General features: G+C 37.5%; 1 protein-coding gene across 13 annotated transcripts in view; it reads left to right on the plus strand.

Moving 5' to 3' along the window:
* dip2ca (disco-interacting protein 2 homolog Ca) overlaps positions 1 to 21,561 on the plus strand; it is a 116,853-nt gene that overhangs the window by 50,663 nt on the left and 44,629 nt on the right. For 8 of the 13 annotated variants that reach the window (XR_010893742.1, XR_010893741.1, XR_010893744.1 and 5 more), the window contains exons 2-6: positions 5,206 to 5,277; positions 11,639 to 11,749; positions 12,847 to 12,972; positions 15,192 to 15,437; positions 19,267 to 19,392. Coding sequence is in view for 9 of the 13 variants with exons in the window: in XM_067377427.1 (XP_067233528.1) it covers positions 5,206 to 5,277; positions 11,639 to 11,749; positions 12,847 to 12,972; positions 15,192 to 15,437; positions 19,267 to 19,392 (681 nt within the window). In the remaining 4 variants the exon portion in view is untranslated. The remainder of the gene's footprint in view (positions 1 to 5,205; positions 5,278 to 11,638; positions 11,750 to 12,846; positions 12,973 to 15,191; positions 15,438 to 19,266; positions 19,393 to 21,561) is intronic. The other 5 variants (XM_067377430.1, XM_067377436.1, XM_067377433.1 and 2 more) reach the window with 2 other exon arrangements.

A 21,561-nucleotide genomic window follows, 5' to 3' on the forward strand; every position in this document is an offset into this window, starting at 1 on the left:
GAAGACAGTCAAAAAAACAACAGTCTGTATAAGTGTTCCATTTGAAATAGCCTACTTAATCTATAAATCCATGAAATCCCATACTGAATGCTGATAAAAATAGGTCATATACATGCAAAGTGCTTACCTTGCATTATTAAACTTAGCGTCCACTTAATCAACGTAAGCCAACATAGACATTTATTAAAATCAGCTGGCAGTTCAGGACCAATATGTACAAACTCAGTATTCCTAAAATAAAATTTAGATTGCACATGCAGGTTTGAACGTGCTTCTCGTATATGAAAAATACCTATACAGGACAGGTGGCAAAATCGAAAGTAAATCTTTGCATGCACCGCCAACTTTACATTTAAGAGTATTCTATTTATTAGAATATTGATAAAGGATCTGTGGTTGTCAAGCAAGTTTCATTCATAATGTATTTCATTCATCAATGCTCCAGATATACACTTTTCAAAATAATGTATAATTTTAAAAATATAACATTGACATGACAGCAATTTTAACATGGCCTTTGTGAAAATATAAAACATAATGTGGAAAAAATGTATCTAAATGCCTAGTATTTCCAATGTTTACTGGCAACAGCAGAGTTTATTCGACTAGTTTTGCACATCCCTAGTTGTGACACACAAATATGACAGTATTAAGAAAATTTGAAAGTTCAGTACCAAAACAGTGTTAGAGTTTGATTCTTTTCAGTGAATCAGTTTTAGCCGAAAGATTAAATGATTCAATGATTTGTTTGCATCATTCACTCAGAAATGACATATATGTACACACACACACACACATTTTATCTAATATTTTACCTAGCTTATATCTTACACTCTTTTTTTTAGTGCAACTAAATATTTAGAGAATCTTAACTTGCCAGATTTCTGCTATTGAAAAGGAGGCATGTGGCTATCTCCAGTAATTTGCATTGATGCCTGTGCAGAGATGTTTTGATTGCTGTGCTTTTTAGCTCAATTAAATAAACATTATTTAGACCCGCAGTGCTTGTCGATCTACAGTGTGGTTGTTCTTGGCCGCTTCCTGTCGTCTTGAACTATGTGAGATGCTTGTTGTCTTTGAAGGTGTGTGATGTTACTCACAGGAATCCGATGTCATATAAATCTGTCAGCAGAAACATTGAAGTACATACCACTCTTTCTGCAGATCATATTGCTTATGGAGAACAACTAAAAGTTCCTCTAACACATCAGAAGCATGTCGTAGCACAATTGAACCGGGGTGAGTTATGCACCGAAGTTAAATTCTTAGGATTGAGGTTTGTTCTAATCCTCAACTGTGGGTTTGGGCAATACTAATAGTAGTTGCTTTTGAAAGCGCCACTAATGAGCAAAATATTATCTACCATACAACTCTTGATTTTGTTTGTACATCTGTTTAATTTTTCAGAAAATATGAGATGGCAGCATATGCAACAAGTCTGACAGCTGCTCTTTGTTTCGTACGACATGTTTTCGGTTGGCAGCTGCCAAGAACGTGAAATATGTAGCCAACGTCACACCCCCAGCAGATTAAACAGCGGCGTGTCACACACCTGGAGGATAACTGTCCGGTAGCCGCCTGTCATTCCTGCCGCCCTCGTTTCCACTCTCTTCACGACGGAGGCTGCTGCACTCTCGTTTTTCTTGCTTTTAATGGTTACAGACTTAGGCAGAGGTGTCAAAATTTATAAGGGACTCGTCCCTCAGGGAAGGACAAGGAGAGAATTAGACGATGAGAGAGAGAGAGAGAGCTTGTGTGTGTGCGAAGCAAAGAATAAGTAAGCGAGATAAGGACAGGCAATGCTATGAATCTCCTGAGCAGAAACCACCACATAAGGCGGTTTGATTGGCGGCAAGTGGGTGTGAAGAAATGAATCATCCAGTCTCTGTTTAAAAAAAAACCTTTTCATTTTCTTCTTCTGTGTTCTCTTTCATCCCAAAGCCCGCTTCATCCTCCTCCTCATCAAGCCTTTAGCCTCCCAGCCATTTTTATTGGGCTGTTAAAGAGGTCATTAGGGAAAAACAGCCTTCACTGTCACTTTTTCCTGTCCTTCCAAGGATCCAAACAGTGGTTGGTCACTAGATCACTTCATTGTAGAGTGTGTGGGAACATCATTTTGTTGATTCATGTGGAATCATGGGTGAGGAGGACGAGATTAACTTTGATTCTAAAACATACTGAAGCTGCCTACCTGGACTGTATGTTAAGGCATCATCTTCTGAAAGTGGTTCCAAAAGGTAGGCAGCATGATGTTGCCTATTAAAGGGGTGGTTGATTATGATTTCACATTTTTAACTTTAGTTAGTGTGTAATGTTGCTATTTGAGCATAAACATCTGCAAAGTTATGATGCTTAAAGGGGTAGTTCACCCAAAAATGAAAATTTGATGTTTATCTGCTTACCCCCAGGGCATCCAAGATGTAGGTGTCTTTGTTTCTTCAGTAGAACACAAATTATGATTTTTAACTCCAACCGTTGCTGTCTGTCAGTCAAATAATGCTAGTGGATGGGAACTTCTACAATAACAGTAAATAAAACTTGCTTAGACAAGTCCAAATTAAACCCTTCAGCTCGTGACGACATATTGATGTACTAAGACACGAAACGATCGGTTTGTGCGAGAAACCGAACAGTATTTATATAATTTTTTACCTCTAATACACCACTATGTCCAACGGCATTCATCACTCGATTTGTTTGGTCTGATCGCGCTCTGACAACGGCAGTGATGTCTCGCTCTCATTGAAGTATATGCGCGAGACATCACTGCCGCTGTCAGAGCGCGATCAGACCAAACGAATCGAGTGATGAATGCAGTTGGACATAGTGGTGGTAAAAAGTGATATAAATAGTGTTCGGTTTCTCACACAAACCGATCGTTTCATGTCTTAAGACATCATTGTGTCGTCACGAGCCGCAGGGTTTAATTTGGATTTGTCTAAGCAAGTTTTATTGACTCTTATAGTCCAAGTTCCCGCTGACTTGCATTATACCACTGACAGACGGCAGCGGTTGCAGTTAAAAATCATCATTTGTGTTCTACTGAAGAAACAAAGACACCTACATCTTGGATGCGCTGGGGGTAAGCAGATAAACATCACATTTTCATTTTTGGGTGAACTATCCCTTTAAAGTTCAAAGAATTTTAAAGAATTTGCTGTTTAAGGACCACAACAAACGACTGGAAGGGACTACAATGAGCTTCTTCCCGAGTTTGTGACATCACTAACTCTAAAATTTACATAAACTCTGCCCCGAGAACACGCAACAAAGGGGGTGAGGCCATGTTGGGCTGCTTTAGAGAAGAGGAAGAGTTGTTGTAGTAGAGTGTTGTTACCATACTGTCATTTTATGCCAGATTGCTTCACAAACGGGGGTCAATGATTTGCACAAAAGATTAACATGACGGCACATGCTAGTCGATGAGTTGAATCAACTCTACAGTAACTACATAAAGTTATCCACTATCCATTCAGAAACGTCCAGTTGCATTCTAAAAGTTGTAACTTCTTCCTGAGTCTCTCCATCAGTGTCTGACTCCGGTATGAACAATGTAAGGCTGAACACCGCTACTGACAATCGTCATTTTGGCTGCGTGAGATTCTCCAGCTTTGCTGTTGTTGAGCAACTGAAGCGCAAGCTGTTAAAGCTCCGCCCTCTTTTGGAAAGTGGGCCGGGAGCAGCAACTCATTTGCATTTAAAGGGACACACTGAAATAGGGGCAAATTTGACAAGCTATAATACTTATGGGTAACTTATAATATAATACTGTGGGGTATTTTGAGAAACTTCACAGACACATTCTGGGGACACCAGAGACTTATATTATGTCTTGTAAAAGGGGCATTATAGGTCGCATTTAAAGGTGCAGTGTACATTTTAGTGACATCTACCGGTGAGGTTGTGAATTGCAATATAGAGAAGCTACGGTGGCCAACACAGGACAAAAATGTTGTCATCTGAGACGGCAGAGAGTAGCTAGTCAAGCAAACGCACTCTGTAGAGCAGTAAGGGGACTCGCGGTGTATGTAGTTAGAAATGGCTCATTCTAAGGTAATAAAAACATAATGGTTCATTATGTAAGGTCTTTATACACCACTGAAAACCTAGTTATGTATATTATATTGCGTTTCTGTCAATACATCCTAATAAAATTTACACATTGCACCTTTAAAATATCTTTGGCCTTATTATATTTCAAAAACGAGTTTGCATATCCTTCATTGAGAATCCTGGAATGCATTGCTCAGTCAATAAGGTCTGTCAGTAAGATTTTTTTTTTTTTTTTTTTTTTGAAAGAACTGAATAATTTTTATTCGGCAAGAATGCATAAACTTGATTAAAAGTGACAGTTAAAACTTTTACCTCTGATTTCACAGACGAGGCTTAAGCCTAAAATGCATGTTTGAGTTGTTTTAACTGAAAGCAACTTGCACTGACAGTGCAATATCAGTGCCATTGTTTTGTCTCAAAATGCACACCAGTAATGTATTTTCCTAAGGCACGATTATATAAGCTTCTTAAATGCCCTAATTTAACTAAGGCCTAATCCTGGCTTTATCTAAGCCTTGTCTGTGAAACCAGGCCTTAGATTGTACAATATATTTCTATTTCAAATAAATGCTTAGTTTTGCATTGTAAGCATAGGACCATGCTAACATCAAACTTCATTTGTGTGTGCTGCACATGAGTGCAATTTGTGTGCTTTTCAGAGTTAAAGTCTGAAATAAGTCATTTTCTTTTTTTATCCTAACTTAAAAAGCAGCTGTATGTAGACAACGGTTTTGTAACGGAACTATTGATTCATGGTTGCTCTCGCATTTAGTTATTCTGTCACTTGCCGAGTTTCCGTCGCTCTCTCGTTATGCACCAGATCTTTTCTTAATTTCCACGCAAATGTGACGGCCCAGTCGCCTAATGCTTTGTGACAAGTCACAAAACCTTGTTACATTAATCATTGCAGGATGTGCTCTCTTTCACCCACACCATCCGGATGGTTTCCTCAAAGATCTGCCCATAAACACCTTACCTAACCATTAAAAAAAATAAAAAGTGGATACCCTGAATGAAAGAGGAGTTGTGGTGTTGGTTTAGTGCTAGTTTAGTGTTATAATCTGTTTAAGCAAAGAGACAATTGTGATTTGTTTGTTTTTTACATTTATGAATGCTCTTTGCACATTTTGTGACGCTCCCTTTCTCTTGCAGGAGACATCACTCAGAAAGGATATGAAAAGAAGAGGTCAAAACTGCTCGGAGCATATCTGCCACAGCCTCCAGGTAAGAGCCACAACTCTCACCTCACATTTAGAGGGTCACAGAATGCGTTTGTACCCACAGACTTGCATTTGCACGGGTTTAAACAGCTGACTGAACCAGCTTTTCTACAGCAGATGGGCTTGCCTTTCTTTCTCTCATTTAAACTGATCCCAAAAACCTGCAATGGGAATCTGTTTCCTGTGGTCTAATATTCTAAGCCTTAAGATCTCAACAGATGGATTTCACAGTCGTTCTGTCGTACATAAACAAGAAATGACTTTTGTAGGGCATCCTAGTGGCATCACTATGCAGTTGGTAAGGTATTCAGAGTGGTTAGCACACCTACATATGGATCGGGTTTCAACTTTAATACAGGCATATGGGATTTAATTGCCCATTTTATCATCTGACAAAATGATAATTGATTTCTTAAAGAACTTGTATGATTTGAAGTATCATTCATGTCTGTAGCACTTAAAGTTAGAGGTTTGTTCACACCTCTAACCCTAAGTAATAATATGATTTTTTTTAAATGTAGGTCATATGATCAGAAATCCGATTTAGAAACATATTTGAAAGTGGCCCAAATCAAATGTGGAAAAATTGGAAGAAGATTCAGTTTTTGCCAGATGATAAAGGTGAAAAAAAAAAAAAAAAAAATCAGAATCGTTGAAAGTGTAAATTTAGCCTCAATGTCTGAAGTTCCCCGACTCTATTTAGTCTTTTTACTCCTGTGAAAATCTTATTTGGAAAGCGAGGCCATCCATAACCCGGTCCAGCCCCAGACTTAATCAGTCTATTTGCCCGCTTGTTCTTCAGTGCTGCTTTAAAATGAGCTGATAAGTGACTGTAGGCACCAGAATTAAGAGGCTCCTTTAAGCTCTTCTCAAGAGCTTCATAAAAGGTGCTTAGAACTTTTTTCCTCTCTTTTCATTGAACTGAAACAACCTCCTCTTATGAATATTACTGGAAAAGAAATCAAATGTTCAGTGTTGCTTTTCAATACATGGTTCCTCAGTTGATCAGCCTAGTCACCTGTTTAAGTGCACTTAAATAAATACTTTGCATTTAGACTACTGATAAAACGCAGTGTCTCCAGCTTCTGATGGCATTAGTCTTTAAAAGTGCGCCTCAATCATTAAAAGGAAGAGCTAGGTAAAGTAATTGCTTGGCGTTGAAGAACGTTTTAAGAAGAACTGCTTTTTTCCATCAATGAGACGATTTATTCTCTATTACAGTTATCCCAGACAGTATTCGCAATATATTTAAACTAGTTTCACAGTCTCTCCTTGTTTTGTGACTTACGAGTATGAGTGTGTTCCATGAATCAGCTCAAATCAATTCAAAATTCGTTTGCTACATCTCTCAAAAATGAACTCTTTGTGTGGCATTTTTTGTTTTAAAGTGTTTCTGTAAAAATATATACAAATAAATACTGCTTTAATTATTTTTACATCATTGCATGTAAAAAAAATTACATTTTGTGCATATATTATGTTCATTGTTAAAGTGCGGAAAATGTATTTTTAACTTTTTTTAATTGATATTTTAAAGGGGAACTATAATGCCCCTTTAATTACAAGATGTAATATAACCCTGTGTCTCAATCAGCTCCCTAGTTCAGTAGTCAGGGCACTGACCAGGGAGTCAGCCATTTTAAGGGCTGTCTCATTCGCAGAATCCTTCCAGGGCACTGAAACGTTTGCTCCCTGAAAAGTCCCACAATGCACCGTGAAAACCAGGGAGCATCGATGCTCACTATGCTCCCTTAACGGAAGTTCTGAAGCGCGAAACTTGAATCACGTGAGCCAACTCACCACACATAACGATACGCGATAGATGTTTTTAAAAATACAAACCGTTATTTTATTATATTTCAGCATAAACATACATCGCTAGACAGGTAATGAACATAATCTAGCTAACACTTATAATTTATTCATGGCTGAAATGTTGCACGTATAAGTAACAAGCAAATAATTAATCATAATGTAGTTTAAATAACATTACAAGTAATGTCAGAAATTATCAGCTCTGTTATTGTTCATAAATACCAATAGTGATGTTGTACAATGAGAATGTTGTCACGTCGCCGGAAATAGAGTCATAAGTGTCCCAATGTGTAGTGAACCAGCACCTTTTACTGTCCTTACCAGTGCCCGAATTCGTGTACACGATATACTGATTCACGAGCTCGGGAGCTAGGGAACTGATTGAGAGACACCCTAAGTCTCAGGTGTCCCCAGGATGTGTCTTTGAAGTTTCAGCTCAAAATACCTCACAGATCATTTATTATAGCTTGTCAAATTTGACCCTATTTGGGCAAATTTGCCGTTTTTGTGTGTGTTAGTTTAAATGCAAATGAGCTGCTGCACCTGGGCCCCTTTTTCAGAAGAGGGCGGAGCTTTAACAGTTCACGCTTCAGTTGCTCAACAACAACAAAGCTGGAGAATCTCACGCAGCCAAAATGACGATTTTCAGTAGCGGTGTTCAGCCTTACATTGTTCAAACGGGAGTCAGACACTGATGGAGAGACTTAGGAAGAAGTAACAACTTTTAGAATGAAACTGGACATTTCTAAATGGTTAGTGGATAACTTTATGTTGTTGCTGTGGAGTTGATTCAACTCATCGACTAGCATGTGTCATCATGTTAATCTTTTGTGCAAATCATTGACCCTCATTTGTGAAGCAGTCTGGCGTAAAATGACAGTATGGTAACAACACTCTACTACAACAACTCTTCCTCTTCTCTAAAGCAGCCCAACATGGCCTCACCCCTTTGTTGCATGTTCTCGGGGGCGGAATTTATGTAAATTTTGGGGTTTGTGATGTCACAAACCTGGGAAGGAGCTTGTTGTAGTCCCTACCAGCCATTTGTTGTAGTCCTTAAAATGCAATTTCTCTAAAAGAAAATCTCTCTCTTTGCATTGAGCTTTGAGCATCGCAACTTTTCAGATGTTGTTTATGCTCAAACAGCAACATTACACACTAAGTAAAGTTAGAAAAAAAGTGAAATCATAATCAAGGACCACTTTAAAGTCACCTTTTTGAAAGCAATTTGCAGGCAAATGCATAAATATCAAGATATATATTTTCAAATGGCTGAAAAAAATTAAGATATTATATTTTAGCTATATCACCCAGACCTACTTACAAAGGTAGTGCTGCTTTTAAAGTTTACTAAGAATTTATGTAAGTTTTGAAGGTCTCTGATTTGTGCTCGGCTTGTCTGGCTGCATTGTTGATTAGCAAGGCTTCTGTTGCCATAGCAACAGGCAGCCCGCATATTCCCAGTCTGGCTCCCGGCGAAAAAAATACATGACATCATGCTCGGGCACAAAGCATGTACGTGGCATGAAGAGCGGCATGCGCCAGACTCAACGCGACGCCTCCTTTCCTGCAGGAACTCGTGTTATTTAACAGTCCCGTGACGGCATGAACTACTTTAACGATCAGTCCTTTATGTAGTGGAGCAAGGGAACGTGGCATAGTGACACCTCCCTCAGTGCCCAGCCTGATTGTGTGTGTGTCTCCTAGTTTTTAAGAGCATCAGGTTACTAGCACAGAGGAGAGATTGTTTCCGCTGCTGCCTTCGACTGAATGACAGGCGTACTTAGACATTAACCCAATCAGTATTGATCGGTGACTGTTACCCTTGGCTTTTTAGTAGGAGGAAGACAGTGTGTTCATTGTACTTGAGTCAGAAAATCACATCCTCTGCTGCATGAGCTGGTGTATGATTCTGACTTAACCTGCTGTCTCACCTTCTGCCTTATTGAATGAATAAATCCACCGGCTGATGTCTTCGGCTATGGCAGCACGGGGCCAAAATTGATTTCTCCGGCCTGCACGCAGAGCTCTTGGCTGGTGTGCCGAGCGCAACCTGGGCCGTCTCACGTGTCCTAAAATCTGCCAGGAGGAGCAGAGTGGTGCTAAGCTCTCCGCTCAGAATCCAAGACAACAAAGAACAACAGAACAGAATAGAGCTGGCTCATCACAAGAGCCACTGATATATGAGTCATTGTGGACTATTCGCTGATGTGTGTGCCTGGAATTAAATATTTTATCTGTTCTGAATTAGGGCTGCATTGGCATAGACATTTTGGCAAATCTGGATTGTCTATAAATGGCTCAGCAGAAATCAGATTTCTGCAGAATGCCATTCATAAAATAAAAACAAAAACAAATAAACAAAAACTCTTTTTAGAATTAAAAAAAGTTCTATTTCAAATAAATTTAAATAAGTTACATAGGTCTACAATTGTTTAAATTTAGTTTTTTTTAATGGCTTGCATTTTTTACATTTTATTTTTTTTATTTTTTTTATTTCGCACTTCCACACAGGTGAAATAAAGCTTCAAAGCATTACAATGTAGAGTAGAAAGGTTAACTGAACTGTTTAGCTCTTTTTATCTTGGCATTGAAAAAGAATGTACTGTTTAAGTTAAATAAAATAAATTGGATAAAATAAGATATCTCCTTCAATAACTACAGATAATTGATATGTATTTTTTGTGCTTTTTTTTGATTTCTCAGTTTTTGCTTGAGTTTGTATTTTGTTTTGTTTTTTGTTTAGAATTTTACATCTCCTAACAATATCTTTGACAAAACATTATAATGTTCTGTATAGGGATGCTAATGATTAATCAATGATCGATTAATTTTCGATAATAATTTAATCAATAAAGCTTATTGATTCGTCCATTTAGCAAGGCCATCATTACAGTGAGTAATTATGAAGTTCGTGCGGCTCATGCACAAAACACGTGCAGCAGACACACAAGGAAAATTGAAGCGAGCATGCTGTAGTTACGTATTCTAAATTTATTATCATCTTCAAGCCATGCAATGGATTAGGTAGGCTAGCCATTTATGTCTAAACATAATTAACCAAGGTTTAACTACTTTGCCACAATAAAAGTAAATAGAATAAATAACAAGTATTAAAATCCTGGTTGATGAGTGATGATCTTCCAGTGCTGTTTCATCTGTTGTGCTCCTATTTTATGGCGCATGGAAAATCAAGACCTGTCAATCTAAGCAATCAAACCAATCCAAGCATCCGATTGGTCAATACACACCATCTCTACCCGCTATACCTACCCACCACACCGAGATCCAGTTTCTATTGGTTGAATTTTAAAATGGCGTTGGAAAACATTGCGTCATGATCACAATGTGATTGAATCCCGGAAGTCCTATAGCTTTAACCAAGCAGCATTGTGATCTTGGGCTCATTTGAGACCACCTGCTCTAATTAAAGATATGTGATTACTAATGTTTTACAAAGTTACAAACAAAAACATGGTGCAAAAGTATCATATTTAAACTGTTTACATGTGTGTCTGCAGAGTTTTTCATATAAATGCTTGGTGTAGTTTGGTCTCTAAATGTAACAAATATGCTTGTTGTATTCTACTATTTCAGACCTTTTATGTCAGCAAATCCCTCCAACTTCAGATTTAAGAGGTTACAGTTCATTTAAACTACAATCAATTATGGGAATTTATGTAAATTAATATTCCTAGTACTGTATATTAGAAAAGTTAAATAATTGTTTGGGATGTTTTTTTTCCTCAATTGCGAATTATAAAGTCAGAATTGTGAGAAATAAACTCGCAATTCTGATAAAGTCAGTCTTTGTTTCTCTCAGAATTGGACTTTAAAACTCAAAATTGCGAGTTTATCTCACAATTCTGAGAAAGAATCGCAATTCAGAATTGCAAGAAAATTCAGAATTGCAAGATATAAACACAATTCTGAGAAAAAGTCGGAATTGCCAGTTTATATCTCACAATTTTGGCTTAATAACATGCAATTGTGACTTTATATTACGCAATTCTGACTTTATAACATGCAATTTCAACTTTATATCTCACTATTCTGACTTCAACTCGCAATTGTGACCTTATATCATGCAATTCTGAGGAAAAGAGTCAGAACTGCGAGATAAAAAGTTGCAATTATCCTTTATATTTTTTTTATTATGTGGCAGAAACAAGCTTCCATAGTTATCTATTATCTCTTTCTAATAATAAATAAATCTCTAATATTGGCCAATGGCAATATATTGTGCATCTCAGTCGCTTCTGTATCAGATACCAATAAACATTTGGGTCCGTAGGGGTGAGAGGTACAGAAAAAAGGCTGACAACATGTCAGAAAGAAAAACTACACTGAACTTCGAATGAGACAAGATAGTAAGTTGTCAATGAGAAATTGAAACAAGACGCTGATTAAAACATGATCAAATCAGGGACTCTCTTAGCCTGTATATAAGAGAGAGTGTTACAGAAAGAGATCAATGTGGTGGATATGTAATAAATGAGTCTCTGGCTGAGACGTGTAATTGTCCCTCTCTTGCTCTCTCTGTCATTTAGGGCTAGAGGCATCCATGGCACACGAGCGCCGGCCGCCCATGGCGCCCTCCTCCGCTTCACGATACCACCGTAGACGCTCCTCTGGCACCCGTGATGAACGTTACCGGTCAGGTGAGTCCGCGGCAGGACGGCAGCCTGGGGTTTATTCCAGCAGTGCAATGAGTGATCCCTCAATGATAATGTCACTGGAATGATGGGAAATCTTGTAGCTGCCCAGAGTTTTTGGCATTTAGTTTTTGTTTATTTGGATACATACACAGCACTTACCAGGCCATTGTCTAACTTTAAAGACAACATGGAATCAAAATTGACCCTATTTAATATTTACTTTCTTAATAAATGTCCCTGTTCTTATAGTGTATAATTCACCAATGCACCTTCTTGGCCTCTGAATCTACTGTCCTCTTCTGCTGATAGCACACTAAGGCCTTACAGTTGAAAAAAACAAAAAAAAAACAGCTCCAATCAGATACCTATGGATCAAATCAAGTCATTCTGTCTCATGCGGAAACATTTTGGAAGTTTTTTGTTTTGAAAATTCAGTTTCAAGTTGTCTATTAGAAAAGAAAAATGGCATCATTGCATCACTTCCTGTAAAGATCAGTTCTAGCCATTCAGTTAGAGCAATGCAACCCATTGACTACGTTTACATGCACAGCGTTTCCTCTATTAAGCTACATATTCTGATTTGTCTTTATTCCCAAAAAGAGTTTCCGCTGCCATTGTGATATTGTAGTTTACATGTAATCAGCATATTTAATGAACATACACATTCTTTTCTAGTTCCCTTTAACTGCATTTGTAATTAAATCAGAATATGACCAAATTCGCATCGGAATATTCTTGTACGTGTAAACACAGTCAGTGTGTTGATGGAATATGTTGTTCTGTATCTCATTAGAGAGTCCAAATAACAGCTTGGATTATTAGAAGCCGTGACTCTGCCAGCATGAGGAGTTCAGCCGTGGGTACAACGTACAGTCAACCATCTCACACAGACACACACACACACACACACGTACTGTGATGAGTCACTATTGCAAGATCACAGAAGGGCTGGAGGTGGTGGCTTGGCTCTCGTCACACACTCTCACGACCATCAGCCAGTGAGACTCATCTCATCCACGTCACTGTAAACACCAGCTTGGAGGTCAGCAGCCAGTTAATATAGATTCACTTCATTTCATTTCTCTTTTTTTTATCCTCAGATGTCCACACAGAAGCAGTACAGGCAGCACTAGCCAAACACAAGGAGAGGAAAATGGCCGTTCCCATGCCTTCCAAACGCAGATCTCTAGTGGTACAGACGTCTATGGATGCCTACACCCCCCCAGGTGAGCTTCACACCTGATTCTAAATCATCATTCGTTTAAAGTCAACATGAAATCAAAAATAAATGGATTCTTACTTTATTAAAAAGATAGTTCACCCAAAAATGAGGATTCTGTCATCATTTATTCACATTTATGTTGTTACGGACCTGTATGCCATTATTTCTTCTGTGAAACTCAAAAGAAGATATTTGGAAAAATAATTTTATTTTTCATACAGTGAAAGTCAATGGGCTATTTTTCTCCACTTCTGAAACAACTTTTTCTGCTAATGTCATTTAGGCTGTGTAGGCAGGGAAAATAGCAATAATTAATAGCCAAATTGCAATATTGTTTTAAGATACTTCTGTATGAAGTGCAGCCTTTCTCAAATGCTCAATTGTTGAACGCCCACTTTTCATAATGTAATTAACTTACTGATTGGAAATTACGAGAATGATTTGTGATAGTCTCAATGGGTTGAAAATCACACATAAGTGTGAGCTATATTATTTTCCAGAAAAGTTTCCAGAAAATTAGTTATAATTTTCAGTTATTATTATACCTAAATATTACTAATGCAATACACACAAACATGTTGGGATTTCATGTTTTATGGGGACATTCCATAGACATAATGATTTTTATACTGTATGAACTGTATATTTTATTCTATCCTCTAACAGAAAACTGCATTTTTTACATTTTCTAAAAACATCAAGTATGATTTATAAGATGTTTTCCTCATGGGGATCAAAAAATGATTTTGATTTTTGGGGACATTTGTTTTACTATATTAGTGAAGAAATTGCATAGACTTCTTTGTTATATTAAATTGGTAATTGTAAACAATTTAATATAATTTAATAACATATTTATGTATTTTTATGTGAATGTATTAGGGGTGTGACGAGATCTCGCAAGATTAAAATGTGACGAGATTTCTTGTATAGGTGAAAAGCTGTCTCGTGATATCGCAATGACGGAGCGTAAGGGTGAAATAGAATATGCCACTGCTAGATTCACATTTTGCCTCCACTGTCGTTTTGCTTTTCATAGATATAAAAACCATTTAATTCAGTTGGATAATAGTCACTTCAATCCCATCCAGCTCATCCAACACTAGCTGCAGAGTCGTACGTAGTGCAGTGGGAATCAGAGTTCACTAATCACGTGTTTCGAGAGTAAGTGACAAGATGACTGATGAGACCATGGCGGAGGATTCGTCGCACAACCGAGCCTAAGCGCCTGACTAATGTCTTTTCTTGTAGACTGCGTGCTCAGCACCGCCGCTCCCTGTTCACAGAGTACGAGTGTTTGCGAAATCGAAAGCGAAAGTAAAACGCGAGCACACATTCAAATGCGATTTCAATACCCTGCATATTTAAAGTGGCTCTCTGATACATGCATCTGAGAGATATCTTAGGCTGGGCTGTGTAGTTGTAACCATCTCTCAGCTCTGTATCATAATGAAGAAAAATTTGCTCTCTATTTGCACTTTGAATATTGAGAGAGTACTTTGATTATGGTGACACTTATTGTTTGCACTTAATAAGACTGAGACAAAACTGTTATTCATTTTTATTTATACTGATTTTATTTATATGATCAATTTGTGGAAAGGAGTTCAGTTAGGAGGTCAAAAGAAGCTCATAAATCATGTACAGTTCTAAGGTCTGAAAAGACTCATGCAGGAGACAGGAGAGAAGCCAGTCAGTTGAGTGGCAAAACCTTTTACAGTGCTTGACTATTGTTGTCTTTTAATGCATATGACAATTCATACTCAGAAAGTAGAACTGAAATGACATCCATTACAAGATGATTAATTAAAACATTTCAAATGCACTGTAAGACTATTTTTCTAGTCATGTATTTCGTCATTGAGGATTTTCTTAAAAATACTGTGTAAAAAATCTTGTCTCGTTCTCGTGGACTCAATCTTGTGTCTCGTCACACCCATAGAATGTATGCATTTAATAAAAAAAGAAATATATTACTTTGACACACATAAAAAACTGTTGCTAAAATATATATATTTTAAAAACATTTATAAATTATTATAATTATTTGTAATATTTCATTACCCAATCCATTCCTTATGGATAAAATTTTTGTACAATTTGTCTATTTTTTTCATTCTAAAATCTATCCAATGGGTTGCGAATCCCTTTTCATGTTGACTTTAATTGCACTTGTCCACTTTCTGGGCTGAGTGTTGAGTGGGTCTGAGTGACTCTCACTAGGCCTCTCCCCCCTCTCCTCTCTGCCCCCCCTGACAGACACCTCGTCCGGCTCGGAGGAGGAGGGCGGCCAGGGTGAGGGTACCCCCACCTCCAGCCAGGGCAGCGTCAGCATGGAGCACTGGATCAGCCGGGCCATCCACCAGGGTTCCACCACCTCCTCCTCCTCGTCATCAACGCAGAGTGGGGGCAGCGGAGCGGCAGGGCGCCTGGCTGACGTCCTGGCTCAAGCACATGTCGGCAAATCAGGTAACAACCCCCCCCCCCCCTCAGCAAACCCGCCTTCCACATCTATCCCTCAGCCAGTCACTCCCACAATTCCTGCCATGCTTCTAAACCCTGCCTCCCTCGCCTATGTGTGTTGTCCGCAATTTCTTTTGCTTCTTATTGTATATCTGTGCTGTCGTTGGACCACGCTTGCTGTCATTGATGTGATTCGGTGGTAATTGCCTCTGAAATTGTCTGTCGAGAGGTTTAACTGTTCAATCGGTAAATAATCATTAATCTTTGTCTGCATGGCTCAACAGTAAGGATGGTCCACAGCCAATTTAAGAGCATTTTGGAGCAGAGAACAAGACTATCACAATGACCACAGTTTTAAATTTGTTGATCACTTGTTTGTGTTTTTATGGCTTGCTGACATAAACATTTTAAGTGCTAATTTACATGTCTTTGTGAATTCTGATGATTTATGTCACCAAGTATGTCTCTTAATTGTGCAAATGATTTATGATAGTCTTGCAGTATCAGAATTGGTCTAATCGTAAATCACTGTAAGCTATTTTACCTGCAAAAGTGTGTTGAGTTTATAGCTGTTATGGAGTTACAGGTATAATTTATAAATTCTAAGCTATTATCAATGATGTACTATTATAAATAATTACATTTCTAAATAAAACATAATTAATCATTATAAAACAATTTAAAGAACTTAAAAAAAAATGTTTTTATGCAAATTTATATTTATTTTAAATGTTTTCTTTAGACTTTTAGACATTTCTTTAGACTTTTAGACATTTCATAACAAATAAATATATTACTTTCTGGCCCATATAAAAGCCCGTTGCTAAAAATATACGTTCAAAATATTGTTTTAATTTTTATCTTTTCATGACCCAATCAATTCCTTATGGATACATTTATATCCTGCCCTAAATTTTTTGTAGAATTTTCTTTTTCTTTTTTTAAATTAACATTTAATAAAAATATATTTCTGACAAATTTAAAAGCCTGCATAATTATTATTATTATTTGTTTTAATATTTACTATTGTAATATTGTAATATTATTGTAATATTTGCTATTTATTTATTAAATATTTTTCATAATATAATTTATTATTTTATATATTTATTTATATATATATATATATTTTTTTTTCATTTATATATAAGTATATATATATATATATATATATATATATATATATATATATATATATATATATATATATTCATTTATATATATTCATTTATATATATATTATATATATATATATATATATATATATATATATATATATATATATATATATATATATATATATATATATATATATATATATATATATATATATATATATATATATATATATAAAATATTGTTGTTGTTGTGGGCTACAACAAAAGTACAAATCTAGTGGCCTGACTGGACCAGCAGAAAAAGATCCTTATTGTTGAGTCCTGAGGTGACAATTCAGTCAACAAAATGCCAGTTACACTTCCCCGTTTTGTCTGTTTAAAGAAGCCCTGACTAGCCTGTGCTGAACAGCAGATGTTAAATCTATCCATCCAGCTGATTTTAAATGTAAAGAAAGAACGTAGCAGAAAGAGGAAAGAGTTTTGTTGCCACTTTCCCCTCCTCCACTCAGAGCCCAGAGAAAGAAAGACGCCTCATTTTCAAAAACCTCACGAACCCTCTGTATCCAGAGGGCTTAAAGTTGTAGACTGTGGCTAAGTGATGAACTCTGGTGTCTTAATAGAGCTATGATGATATGTAGGAGTGCCCTGTGGAGCAGTTTAATGTCTGAAGAAGGGAACTCATCTCTTTCACACTGTCCTGTTACCTCTCTCCCTTCATCTTTTTATTTCCCCTCACGATTTGGTACTCAGCGTTCTATCTCAATTTCCCTTTCCTGTATCAACTTTCCTCCCTGTTCTGTATTTCAAATCACTCTATCTTCATTTCTTTCCACCCTCTCCATTTTGTTTCTTCTTAAAGGCATTTTACACGGTGCACAATAGGCAACAAGTTTTGTGTTTTTTACCATGCACATAAGAGGTGGCAATTGCTACTGCTTTAGCTCAGTGTTAGTAAGCAAAAACTGAATGAAGTGATTGCTGTAAATATTATTTTCAGTGTTTCATATAAGATATAGATAATTAAACTACCATGTTAAAAAACTACCATGTTTTTTATTGCTGGTTATAGCAGGTTTAGGGCTGTTCACACCAAGAACGATAACTATAAAGATAACTGTAACTTCATTGGCATCCACACGAACAGATAATAATGTTTTGTTTGTTATAAGCGGGCACTCAAGTTATCTTGTCTGTCGCTTTAAACAACTGGATTCTAATTGGCTGTCAATTTAATCATTTACCATCTGGAAAAAAATCTTTCTGAAAGTGATTCCAACGGTATCATTCCTTTGTGTCTTTATCTTTATAGTTGTGATGTGGACACTATTCTCATAGAATTAAGAGATTATTAAAACATAGTGACAGTTAGTGTTGTCAAAAGTTCGTAAACACCTCTGATTGGCCATTGTGTTCAAACGCTCATCAGATATGTCTGTGATTGGCTACAGCGATCAATGTACAGGAGGCCCGGGCTTTCAAACGCTCTGTAAAAGCGCTCTGTGAAGAGCGTCATTGATGTCTGTTTACAACATGTTTTTAAAGCGTTGATCATTGTAGCCAATCACAGACATATCTGATGAGCATGTGAACACAATGGCCAATCAGAGGTGTTTACGAATCCCTTCAACAGTGCTCAAAGCATCACATTTCCAACTTGGTACTGGTACTTGGTACTTGGTACTTGGAATTCGGTACTTTTGACAACACTATTTACAGTTATCTTTCTTTGTCTGTCAGCCTGGCTAAGCTGGTCTTAGCTGGTTTAGCTAGTCTCACCTGCTGAAAATGCCCAAAACCTCTTTAAAACCAACTAATCAAACCAACTTGACCAGGCCTGGAGACCAACGCACCAATGTAGGCAGTGTTTGTTGAGCAGGAAACAAAATAAAATGGGCTATAAAATAAGCTAACCATGAATAGAAATAAATGTGATTGGTGGGCAGACATTTGCCGTATCTAAAATCACTCATTCTTTTACTCATTCACATTGTGTGGGCAGCAAGGAGCGATTTTAGACACATCAATTCTGAAAGTGACTAAAAACACTAAAACTAAATGCAGTTTGATTGGTTGGAGAATACTGACACATAAAATCTTCTGATTGGTCAATGACACATAAAATCTTGGCAAGATTTCCTTGCCGCCTCCACTCTGCCATCTTGAAAATAAACTGGGAATTTGTGGTCATCGTGTAAAAGAGCCTTTCGATTCTCTCTCTCTCTCTCTTCCTTTTTGTCCTCCTACATGATAATGTTGTGGTACCATCTAAAAGCAGACAACCAACCTCAAGAGACTCGGTCGTGTTCGGAGCTCTCAGAACATTGTTAGTGCATATTTAGGAACACGGAAAGGATACTTAATGTCTCTCTGGGACATTTTTAAACACTGGACCAAGAACAAAGTTCTGCAAGTGCTTCCTAGGTTTTTGCTTTTGTCCCGTTTTCCCATATTTGTCACGTACCATTGGGAGAAACATGGCAGTGTGGGTGCTCCTGTAGGAATGCTCAACCATTCCCACCTCCTCCGTCCCCCCCCCCACCCCCCACCCCCCCTCCATGCAAGATATCCAGAGTCCTCGGTACTCTGTTGGGAACATGGCACTGTCCATGCTCGGCTCATCAGTCCCCGTCCCTCCTGCCCATCCATGCCTGCGGTCAGTGAGGAAGTGGACGGCTCTCAAGGTTCTGGTTCTCCCCCTTCCTCCCTTCCCCATCCAGGGCCGATCGCTCACCTCTCGTTGAAAAGGAAAACTATGCTTGGCGTAGCAGAGAACGGAAACTCGCTGCGGCGCTCCTGTGAGTTCGGATCAGATCTTCTCTGGCCGCCACCCTTGGAGTCGGAGGGTCAGTATACTGATGCCGCACACACACACACACTTACATCATGAACTTCCCCCAATCATCCGACCATCCAGACAGTCTTTGTGTCCTCCATGTGGTTTTCTCTGGAGTCTGGGGGACGACAGGCCCCTCGGTGTGTTTGTGTTTGGAGTTGCGTGCTGTGAATTTTATGACCTGATGTGTCTGAACGTCAATTCTGCTGTGTATGTATGATTAAGTGAGCATAATTCTCTTAGAACAGTTATGAGACTTTGTTTGTGCTGTTGAATTTGAAATATGGTCTATCTGTGAGTAGTAGTGACTGTGTACCTTGTGTGTTTACTAAATATTTATAGTTTTTTTTTATTATGAAGTGTGAAATGCTGTTTTTTCAAGCTTCCAGTCTGCTTTTAGATGTCCATTCTTTGTCTCTATTTGCTAATTGTTGTTGTTCATTCCCGACCTTGTGTGTTTCAAGGAATAGTTCACCCAAAATTGAAAATTTTGTCATAATTTGCTCATCCCTTCAAACTTTCTGAACATGTATGACTTTCTTTCTTCCGTGGAAAACAACATTTTTAAGTTCACGCTACCTTATTCCATACACTGAAAGTGAATGGTGACCGGAGGCTACCACAAAAAAGCACTATACAATCGTAATAAATCTAGTTCTTAGAACTTGGACATAATTTTCCAAGTCTTCTGAAGCCATATGATAACTGTTTGAGAAACAGACTATTCATGCTTGTCACCTATTGTCACTATTCACTTACACTGCATAAAAAAGAGCAGCTGAGACATTCTGTGTAATATCTTCTTTTATATTCCACGGAAGAACAGATTTGGAACAACATGGCGTTGAGTAAATTATATCAGAGTTATCTTTTTTGTGTGCACAATTGCTTTAAATGTCAGTGTTTTGTGCTACCTCTCACTACCTGTGTGTTTATCTGTTAAATATGCATGATTATTTCCCTAAATGTTATTTGCATTGACATTTGAGATGTTTTTTAACCACTGAAATCATTTCCTCATTGAAACACAGGCACATGTTTATGTCATATACACCATTCAAAAGTTTGGGGTCAGTAAGATTTTTTTATTAAAGAAATTAATACTTTTTTATTCAACAATGTGTGTGTATAATGTTACAAAAAATTGTATTTCAAATAAATGCTGTTCTTTTGAACTTTATAGCCATTAAAAAATCCTGGAAAAAAGTATCATTGTTGACACAGAGCATATTAAAATGATTTCAGAAAGATCATGTAACACTGAAGACTGGAGAAATGGCTGGTGGAAATTCAGCTTTGCCATGACGTTTTCAAATATATTAAAAAAGAAAACAGTTATTTTATATTATAATATTTCACAATAACTGTTTAACTATTTTTGATCAAATAAAGTCAGCCTTGTTGAATATAAGAGACTTCTTTCAAAAACATCTTACTGACCCCTAACTTTTCAACGGTAGTTTATATTGGTGTTTTGATAAATTGCTTCCATCATTTATTATATGCTATATAAAAAAAGTGTACCAAATTTTTTTGAACAGTACTTAAACCAAAACTGTTCTCATTTTAATGTAATGATGAATGAAAATTGATTATTCATTCTCATGCATCCCTCCAGACTAGAAAGGTTCTGTTTGTCTGGGGTTGTCTAGTCTCAGTGACGCAGATTTGCCAGCAGGTTCCCTCACGTGACACAGGACGTCATTTTTATTTGTTCTCCTGCAAGCACCTCTGGGCTTTGAGGAAACTCCTTTTCCACCACATTAGTGTCCGTGTCACTGAAGAGCAGGGTGGTGGAGTGAAGAGAGAGAGAGGGAGAGAGTTTAGATGTGGGTTATTTTCAGCCTGTTACGCAAGGGCTCTAGCTGCTGGGTGTTTTCTCGTACACTCATCACTGATGATAGAGGCAGGAGACGAGGCAGGGAGGCCAGTGATGAAGCAGGAGATGAGGTGGAATACAAGGCAGGAAGGTCGAATATGAGGCAGGGAGGAAGTCTGGAGATTAGGTCTGGAGATCGATTTCCCAATTTCAATTTGATTCAGATTCACAAAGCTCAATTTGATTCTGATTCCGATTTGATTCGATTCCAATTCAGTTGGGTGTATTTCAATTATGATATTCATTTTGCTTACATATTCTTATAGGTGGAATAAAGTCTTATCTTATTCTTTAAAAGAA

The sequence above is a fragment of the Chanodichthys erythropterus genome, chromosome 23, assembly GCF_024489055.1.
Source record: "Chanodichthys erythropterus isolate Z2021 chromosome 23, ASM2448905v1, whole genome shotgun sequence".
Classification (NCBI taxonomy): Eukaryota; Metazoa; Chordata; class Actinopteri; order Cypriniformes; family Xenocyprididae; genus Chanodichthys; species Chanodichthys erythropterus.